Source organism: Salmo salar, chromosome ssa15 (genome assembly GCF_905237065.1).
Source record: "Salmo salar chromosome ssa15, Ssal_v3.1, whole genome shotgun sequence".
NCBI lineage: Eukaryota > Metazoa > Chordata > Actinopteri > Salmoniformes > Salmonidae > Salmo > Salmo salar.
This window is the reverse complement of record NC_059456.1, coordinates 92,922,487-92,932,458: the sequence shown is the minus strand read 5'-3', so window position 1 is coordinate 92,932,458 and position 9,972 is coordinate 92,922,487. Positions and strand designations below refer to the sequence as shown.

Sequence of the window (9,972 nt, the reverse complement as noted above, 5' to 3'; positions counted from 1 at the left end):
TTTATTGTGGGAGGATCTTTAAAAAAAACGTTTCATACGACATGTCCGAATATACTCAGACACACATTGGAATCAAAGGGGAAATCAGAGGATCTATGGCCAGAGAGGAACACAGTTGGCCTACCTCCATTACCGTAGGCCTTTATATCATGGTTATATAAAAGTTACATAATGCTGCAATGTAAAATCTAATGTTTGCAGGGGTGTAGTTGAAGAACATGCCCTCAAAGAGCTTGTCCTTTGGTCAAAGAAATCTAACTGACTTGAGACTTTTATAATACCCCAATTGTGGCTATGTGGTATACCACCACCATTCTGCTTGCTGGAAATGTTACTACCTAACTGCACAGTCCCTCCCTGACTTTGTCTTGATTTGGTACAGTCAGCTCCTACAACCACAAACTTTGGCCCCTGAATCTGATACCTAAACACAATTAAAGCCTGCATAATTAATTATATGAGCAGGTAACCCAATTGTTTAATTTACAGTAACAGAAACATTACATTCAAAGTATATTCTCTCAAGTATTGCACCTAATTAGAATGACCTGGACCGGTGATTGACTTGATTGAAATAGGTGTCTGTACTCATTTTGGTTGCGGTACTGTTTATATTTAGGTGCAGGAGCTTCACAACGCTTTTTAGCTAATATTCTATGCGGTTACAGGAGCTCTAGCAGTAGCAAATTTGAGGTGCTGGTACTCAGCTCCGGTGAGCTCCTGCCCAAGTCAAGCAATAGTCTGGACCAATTATGTACAGTGCATTCGGAAAGTATTCAGACACCTTGACTTTTTCCACATTTTGTTACGTTACGGCCTTATTCTAAAATTGATTAAAAAAAACATTTTCATCAATCTACACATAATACCCCATAATGACGAAACAAAAACAGGTTTTTATCATTTTTTGCAAATGTATTAAAAGTAAAACACTGAGATACTTTATTTACATAAGTATACAAACCCTTTGATATGAGCCTCGAAATTGAGCTCAGGTGCATCCTGTTTTCAATCATCATCCTTGAGATGTTTCTACAACTTGATTGGAGTCCACCTGTGGTAAAATCAATTGATTGCACATGATTTGGAAAGGAACACATCTTTCTATATAAGGTCCCACAGTTCAAATCAAATCAAAGCAAATTGTATTTGTCACATGCGCCGAATACAACAGGTGTAGACCTTACATGGAAATGCTTACTTACAAGCCCTTAACCAACAATGATTTAAGAAAAAAATAGAAAAGAAAAGTAACAAATAATTAAACAGCATCAGTAAAATAACAAGCGAGGCTATATACAGCGGGTACCGGTAGAGAGTCAATGTGCGGGGGCACCGGTTAGTTGAGATAATATGTACATGTGGTTAGTGTTAAAGTGACTATACATAGATTATAAACAGAGAGTAGCAGCAGCATAAAACAGGGGTCTGGGTAGCCCTTTGATTAGCTGTTTAGGAGTCTTATGACTTGGGGGTAGAAGCTGTTAAGAAGCCTTTTGGACCTAGACTTGGCGCTCTGGTACCGCTTGCCGTGCGGTAGCAGAGAGAACAGTCTATGACTAGGGTGGCTGGAGTCTTTGACAATTTTTAGGGCTTTCCTCTGACACCGCCTGATATAGAGGTTCTGGATGGCAGTAAGCTTGGCCCCAGTGATGTACTGGCCCGTACGCACTACCCTCTATAGTGCCTTGCTTTCAGAGGCCGAGCAGTTGCCATACCAGGCAGTGATGGGACCAGTCAGGATGCTCTCGATGGTGCAGCTGTAGAACCTTTTGAGGATCCGAGGAACCATGCCAGATATTTTCAGTCTCTTGAGGGGGAATAGGCTTTGTCGTACCCTCTTCACGACTGTCTTAGTGTGTTTGGACCATGATAGTTTGTTGGTGATGTGGACACCAAGGAACTTGAAGCTCTCAACCTGTTCCACAACAGCCCCGTCGATGAAAATGGGGGCATGCTCGGTCCTCCTTTTCCTGTGGTCCACAATCATCTCCTTTGTCTTGATCACGTTGAGGGAGAGGTTGTTGTCCTGTCACCACACTACCAGGTCTCTGACCTTCTCCCTATAGGCTGTCTCATCGTTGTCAGTGATCAGGCCTACCACTGCTGTTTCATCTGCAAACTTGATGATGGTGTTGGATTCGTGCATGGCCATGCAGTCATGAGTGAACAGGGAGTACAGGAGGGGACTGAGTATGCATCCCTGAGGGGCCCCCGTGTTGAGGATCAGCGTGGCGGATGTGTTGTTCCCTACCCTTACCACCTGGGGGCGGCCCGTCAGGAAGTCCAGGTTCCAGTTGCAGAGGGAGGTGTTTAGTCCCTGGGTCCTTAGTTTAGTGATGAGCCTTGAGGGCACTATGGTGTTGAACACTGAGCTGTAGTCAATGAACAGCATTCTCACATAGGTGTTCCTTTTGTCCAGGTGGGAAAGGGCAGTGTTGAGTGCAATAGAGATTGCTTCATCTGTGGATCTGTTGGGTCGGTATGCAAATTGGAGTGGGTCTAGGGTTTCTGGGATTATGTTGTTGATGTGACACATAACCAGCCTTTCAAAGCACTTCATGGCTACAGACGTGAGTGCTACGGGTCGGTAGTCATTTAGGCAGGTTACCTTAGTGTTCTTGGGCACAGGGACTATGGTGGTCTGCTTGAAAAATGTTGGTATTACAGACTCAGTCAGGGACAGGTTGAAAATGTCAGTGAAGACACTTGCCAGTTGGTCAGCACATGCTCGGAGTATACGTCCTGGTAATCCATCTGGCCCTGCCTCTTGTGAATGTTGACCTGTTTAAAGGTCTTACTCACATCGGCTACGGAGAGCATGATCATGCAGTCATCTGGAACAGCTGGTGCTCTCATGCATGTTTCAGTGTTATTTGCCTCGAATCGAGCATAGAAGTAATTTAGCTTGTCTGGTAGGTTCGTGTCACTGGGCAGCTCGTGGCTTTGCTTCCGTTTGTTGACAGTGCATGTCATAGTAAAAACCGAGCCATGAGGTCGAAGGAATTGTTCGTAGAGCCCCAAGACAGGATTGTGTTGAGGCACAGGTCTGGGGAAGGGTAACAAAAAAAAATCTGCAGCATTGAAGGTCCCCAAGAACACAGTGGCCTCCATCATTCTTAAATGGAAGAAGTTTGGAACCACCAAGACTCTTCCTAGAGCATGCCGCCCGGCCAAACTGAGCAATCGGGGAGAAGGGCCTTGTTCAGGGAGGTGACCAAGAACCCAATGGTCACTCTGATAGAGCTCCAGAGTTCCTCTGTGGAGATGGGAGAACCTTCCAGGGAGACAACCATCTCTGCAGTACTCCACCAATCAGGCCTCTATGGTAGAGTGGCTAGATGGAAGCCATTCCTCAATAAAAGGCACATGACAGCCTGCTTGGAGTGTGCCAAAAGGCACCTAAAGGACTGTCAGACCATGAGAAACAATATTCTCTGGTCTGATGGAACAAAGATTCAACTATTTGGCCTGAATGCCAAACGTCACGTCTGGAGGAAACTGGCACCATCCCTACGGTGAAGCATGGTGGTGGCAGGATCATGCTGTGGTGATGTTCTTCAGCTGCAGGGAATGGGAGACTAGTCCGGATTGAGGGAAAGATGAACGGAGCAAAGAACAGAGAGATCCTTGATGAAAACCTCCTTCAGAGTGCTCAGGACCTCAGACTGGGGCGAAGGTTCACCTTCCAACAGGACAACAACCCTAAGCACAGAGCCAAGACAACGCAGGATTGGCTTCAGGACAAGTCTCTGAATGTCCTTGAGAGGCCCAGCCAGAGCCCAGACATCTCTGGAGAGACCTGAAAATAGCTGTGCAGCAACGCTCCCCATACAACCTGACAGAGCTTGAGAGGATCTGCAGAGAGGAATGGGAGAAACTCCCCAAATACAGTTGTGCCAAGCTTGTAGCGTCATACCCAAGATGACCCGAGGCTGTAATCACTGCCAAAGGTGCTTCAACAAAGTTCTGAGTAAAGGGTCTGAATACTTATGTAAATGTAATATTTCCGTTTTTAATTTTTAATACATTTGCAACAATTTCTAAAAACCTATTTTTACTTTGTCATTATGGGGTATTGTGTGTAGATTGATGAGGAAAAAAATGATTTAATCAATTTTAGAATAAGGCTGTAATGTAACAAAATGTGAAAAAAGTCAAGGGGTCTGAATACTTTCTGAATGCACTTTATATAAACCCTTGATTGCCGATGCTATGTATTGGCCATTGAGAGGCTTTGAAGCCACCGGTTGGCCATATTGGCACTCCCCAGTAGGCGCAGTCTTCCATAGGAATGAATGGAGATCTACAGATTTCAATTAAACGTTTCAAGGACAGAATTACATGTATTTGAAGCTGCAATATCTAACATGTGAGCTACCCAACCAAATTCACATAGAAATGTGAGTTGTAGATCTATCATTCTCATTGAAAGCAAGTCTAAAGGCTGGTTTACAGTCCATCTATTTACATGTCTGTAGTCAATTCTCGTAGTGACATCATGAACATTCTATTGCCATCCGACATCAAACTTGGTGTTGTTGTTCTGAAAAACTATAAACACAAAGCAACAGCCTCTGCTTGATATCAGCAGCCCGGTGCTCCAAATAGCACATACGTTCTCTATTTTAACACCAATAAATCCATCCATTAAAAAATGAATTCAGTAAATTTCAACCTATCAAGCCAGGCAACTAAAAGCAATTTTCTAAACAATGTTTTGGTTTGTTGCTAGCTAGTTAGCTGCCTGGCTAGCCAGTTCAAATAATGTCCAGAGTATATCTGACAATGTCTTAACTTTAGCTTTCATTATTACAGGAAAAGAAACCCACAACAACATAATTATTTACAATGTAATGGCGATCTTAGAACTCATGCATCATCTTGTCACTGGAGGATTTGGTCTGGTTGGTGTGGCAGTCCGGTAACAGTCGCAGACATTTAAACTTTTTTCAAGTCTGTGCAACAAGGAAACTGACAGTCTCCACGACGGTCTACAGACATTCCACCGGAATATAAATTAAATGTCGTTTTGACCTACTACACTTGTAGCAATCTAATTGTCTACAGACGTGTCAGTAATGCAAGTATAAACTGGCCTTAGGAAGCAGTAAATTTGTTCTGTGTGGGCTATTTCTATGTTTCCCCCTTCAGTTTAGTTTTTGCATCTTTTATTTTCGGTTTTATAATTTTCACAGTGGTTTAGATGGTAAAATCATTCTCTACACCATACTTGCTTGTTTTATCACATAAACTGAAATTCGGAAAACTATTAAAAAAATTGCAACCAGGAAATTGCGGAGCGATTTCTGCATAGTGCACTTTTAAGTATTTTTGTTGTTGTAGTGGGGACAGTAACATTAGTAATCTCAAAAATGCTTCCAAAATACTTTTTACCCAACTGTAGGGGAGTGCCAAGATGGAGGCACTGTGGCTTCAACACAGCACCCCTAATGTGTCATCTAGTGTGTATATAAATTGTTGGTATGGGCTTGTTGACTTGTACCAACGATTTTTATAACTAAGCCATTGTTCTGTCTGTGCTTGAACTCTGTCCTCAGAACAGAGTGGGCGGTGTCATAGCGGAGCGTTTTGATTGATGCGGATTATCATCCAATGGAAGACGACATAAACGTTTAGGCAGCTAACTAGGAAGTTTTCTGGCTAGCAACTTAGCAAATAAGATGGATACGGTAATGCTGGTAACGTTATATATTTTTTAAATCATTCTTTATGTTATATTTCCTGATTCGATTTTTGTTGGGAGTCTAGCAACCTTTGCAAAAGAGAGATTAGTGTGCTTGCTGCCTGCTGAGAATTGGGAAGGAGCTGTTAGTTAGTTAGCTAGCAATAGACGCTAACGTTACCTGGCGAACTCACCATCCGCTGTTTTAGAAAACTAACTTGCTAGCTAGTTACAACAGCAAATCTCTGGTTACAATGTGTAGTTACTAGGAATAGCTATCAGCGTAGTAATGACACGTTTCCGTTTGAATGTCATTTTCTTTAGTTAGGTAGCTTGCTAGTTTGCTAACGTTAGCTAGCTAGCTGCTGTGTATTGATGATGTGTAACTTATCTGCTAGGCAGTCATGTCTGTGTATATTCACAACAGGAACCGTCATTATACACCGTGAAAGCAGTCCTCATTTTGGATAATGATGGAGAACGACTCTATGCTAAAGTAAGACTTTGATACGTGTATTACATAAAGGTGTGTTAGTGCTTGGCTGGAACAAAAGCCTGCATACACCCAGTAGCTCAGGGCCAGAGTTGGTGATCCCTGCTATGTAACTCATTCTATCAGTATGTAATACACAGCTGCATTATTAGCATACCATATGAAATGTACAAACAACAATTAGTTGTGGTTTCACGCCTCTTTTTATTAATGCTTTATTTACAGTATTATGATGACACCTACCCTTCAGTAAAGGAACAGAAAGCTTTTGAGAAGAACATCTTCAGCAAGACACACCGGACTGACAGTATGAAATGCATTTTAATACACACATGTTCATACACATATTTTCGGGTCAGTGAATAGTGTTGTGGTCTTTTGTCCACTAACTGGTCTTTGAGCAATCATATCTTTTCACATCAGATCATTTTCAGAGCTGATCTAAAGACCAATTCGGATTTTTTTAAATCAGAATTGGCCTCCATGTCTAAATGCAGCCTTTGTCATGTTTCTATGCATACTCAGGTGAGATCGCTTTGCTAGAGGGCCTCACAGTTGTCTACAAGAGCAACATTGATCTCTTCTTCTATGTCGTTGGAAGCTCACATGAAAATGAGGTAATCATATTGGAAGGCCGTGGTTGGAAAATAATGAATCAATTGTATGTTTAATTTCAGTGCAGTGCACCCTGCCATGCTCTAAATTACCTTTTTGTTGATTCTGTGTTTTGTTCCCCTCCAACAGTTGATGCTAATGGCTGTTCTAAACTGTCTGTTTGACTCACTGAGCCAAATGTTGAGGTGAGACCTAAAGCTGTTCTGAATTGTTTGTTTGACTCACTGAGACAAATGTTGAGGTGAGAGTGAAATCTTACACATCTTTTGCTATCTTTCATCAAAAGGCAAACCTTGAATAATTATCTGTTGTCTTCCTCTGTAGAAAGAATGTTGAGAGGAGAGCTCTACTTGAGAATATGGAAGGTCTCTTTCTCGCTGTGGATGAAATTGTGGATGGGGGGTGAGTTCCATGTCTTATAATTTCTCCATTTTAGATTAGATATTGACTCTAAATGAATTACCACTGCTTATTTTCAACCGTCCAAACCAATAAGCATGGTTGTATGATCTTGGTGAACCACAGTCATAAGACAGCTGTGGTCTGGTCCAGTGTGGCCGTCTCTTTGCACATTGTGAGAGTGATAACAAGCTTCTCTCTCTGCTGTCTCCTAAAGAGTGATTCTGGAAAGTGATCCACAGCAAGTGGTCCACCGCGTGGCACTAAGGGTAAGGGTCCCTTTCCTCTTCAGAAAACACTCTTCACTCAACCCAGTGGACTCTAATGTTCTGAGTGTGGTTTCCTAACCCCACTATGTAATCTCTCCTACAGGGGGAAGATGTTCCCTACTCAGAGCAGACTGTCACCCAGGTGAGTACAACAACCCTAGTTACCTCATTCATCTCAGCATACTACATTGTTCAGTGTGGATCATGCGCCATTGCATTATTCACTCTCTACTCTCCTGAGACTTAGGATGTGTCCAAATAGCACCCTAGTCCCTATGTAGTGCACTACTTTTCACCAGGACCCAGCCTTACAAGATTAAGAGCTGGGCCCACTGTGCTAGCCTGGGAATCCAGACTGAATCAACCTATATTTTACCTCACTTGTTTCACTTAACTAATTTAGTGAAAACAAAACTGAAATAGAGCTGAATTAAGTCTGGGTTTCCAGGCTACTGATGTCCCCCTCTCATATACTTCAACATCACTCTCTCCAATCCTACTGCTTCCACTCTTCCTTATGCATGGAAAGCCCACGATTGCTAATGATCGTCAGGTGTGTGTGGCCTATGAGCTGAGGTCCTCTCCAGTCCTGATTATCTTCTCATTTAATTCTCATCTGTCCTCCCATCCCTTCTCTCTTTCTCTCACTCCTCCTTCTCTCTCCCTCCCTGTCTAATGATTACTGGCTGGCCATTTTCCTTCAACAAATTAATCATGCATTAATTCCTGCATATTTTGCTTTACTGGCATTACTCATCTTTCTCTCCAGCCTTTGTCAAAGTTTGAGGTAAATGTGTAAATCATATGGTCTCCCTTCATTTACTTCAAGACCCAGTGCAGTCAAAATTCAGGTTTCCTGTGTTTTGTCATATTTGTATAACAGCTAATGAAACTAACACTGTAAAAATGTTAGCAGTGTTATTTCCTGATAGTTTTTACAACCAGCAACTATCTACACTGGACCTTCTCATCAGCGGGTTTTGCATGGGTGGAATTATGGCCTGCCTGGTGACATCACCAGGCGGTATAAATTAATAGACCAATAACAGACTCTCAAACGTCTTACAATAACACCTAGAGTTTTCTGCTTACATATCCCTCCCATTAGGCCCCTCCCATTAGGCCCCTCACTCAGACCACTCCAAGACAGTCCGATTTAAAATTCTTGCTTGAATTGAAAAAATATATTTTTGCTAAAAAGCTATTTGTTTCCTTTTGACCATTTTAATCAAAAACTATTACAGTAAGATACTTAATTGTTACCCAGAAATGATTTGTTATTGAGATAAAAATGTCTGCTTTGGGCAGTTGGTCTGTCTATCAATCGAGGTGGTATTCATTTACATTCATTGTTTCGAAAGGGAAAGTCTCATTTTTGAAATGCAAAAAAAGTTCAAATGGATGTCATAAACACAGACTGGAGGCTCATTATACAAACGTGTGTTTGTATGTTTACTTGTTTGTATGATCTATTTTATAAGGCCAGTTTTCTTCTACAGGTGCTACAGTCTGCCAAGGAACAGATCAAATGGTCTCTGCTACGATAGAACCTGTCAACTCCCCTCATCTAACACTGTACCACCATTACACATGCCTCCTCTCTCTGTGATGTCATCTCTTCCCCTCTACTCACTCCACACCATTCCTCCAATCAGGACTGAGGAGAGGCTGATCAGTCATCCAATCAGACACTCCCAGGGCCAGGGATATCTTTGAGTATTGTCTGTCTGAATTGATCATGTGTCGTTACTGTAAAAGAGTATTCTTGTATCTGGCTATGAAGCTAGCTGTGAGAGGGATATTGGATGGTAGTGTGTCAATACATTCCTGCTGCCTGGTTTGCATTTTCTTACCATGTAAGTTGACAGCTTTATGTCCCTCATCTCTGATAACATTCCATGTGTTAACTATAGTACAGACCATAGAAATAATTCCTTCCTATTTCTATGGTACAGACATGGTCAGATCAGGCATCCTTGTTGTTAGTCACATTGTTCCTTCAGAATACTGGATAAATTCAAGCATTTAAATCTTTTGAATAAAAACTTTTAGACACTGAAGCTGCGACTATTATGATATTTTGTGGTTGTTTGTGCCTTCCCTGTAGCTCAGTTGGTAGAGCATGGTGTTTGCAACGCCAGGGTTGTGGGTTCGATTCCCACGGGGGGCCAGCAAAAAAATGTATGAAATGTATGCATTCACTACTGTAAGTCGCTCTGGATAAGAGCGTCTGCTAAATGACTAAAATGTAAATGTAAAATGTAATTTGACCTTTTTGTTCTTGTCACACTTTGAAATATGTTAATGTCAGGGTTTATTGAATGGAAGCTCAGGTAGCCACTATTATATATACACTGTAGATTATGTAGAATTTCAGTCCACTTGAACCATGTACTGTTTCCTCAGTTGCAGAGTTCCCATGTCACACCATGGTACTCGAACTCTGCTAGCCAGACAGGGAGCGACTCACAGCTAAAGCAAGGGCTCCATCTGCTGGGTGTATGCACCAA

The 9,972-nt window shown here is 42.0% G+C and overlaps 1 protein-coding gene across 2 annotated transcripts; it reads left to right on the top strand.

The window, feature by feature from the left end:
• The first annotated feature begins 5,475 nt into the window (after positions 1-5,475).
• On the top strand, positions 5,476-9,522 carry LOC106572587 (coatomer subunit zeta-1). 2 transcript variants are annotated; one of them, XM_014146905.2, is made up of 9 exons: positions 5,476-5,702; positions 6,114-6,182; positions 6,405-6,486; positions 6,705-6,796; positions 6,924-6,979; positions 7,119-7,196; positions 7,411-7,462; positions 7,566-7,604; positions 8,962-9,522. In XM_014146905.2, exons 1-9 carry the CDS (start codon positions 5,685-5,687, stop codon positions 9,007-9,009), a joined length of 534 nt encoding a protein of 177 aa, XP_014002380.1. In that variant the 5' UTR covers positions 5,476-5,684; the 3' UTR covers positions 9,010-9,522. The 2 variants fall into 2 exon arrangements, with proteins under 2 accessions (XP_014002380.1, XP_014002381.1); XM_014146906.2 differs by having other exon boundaries at positions 5,485-5,693.
• Positions 9,523-9,972: the final 450 nt, after the last annotated feature.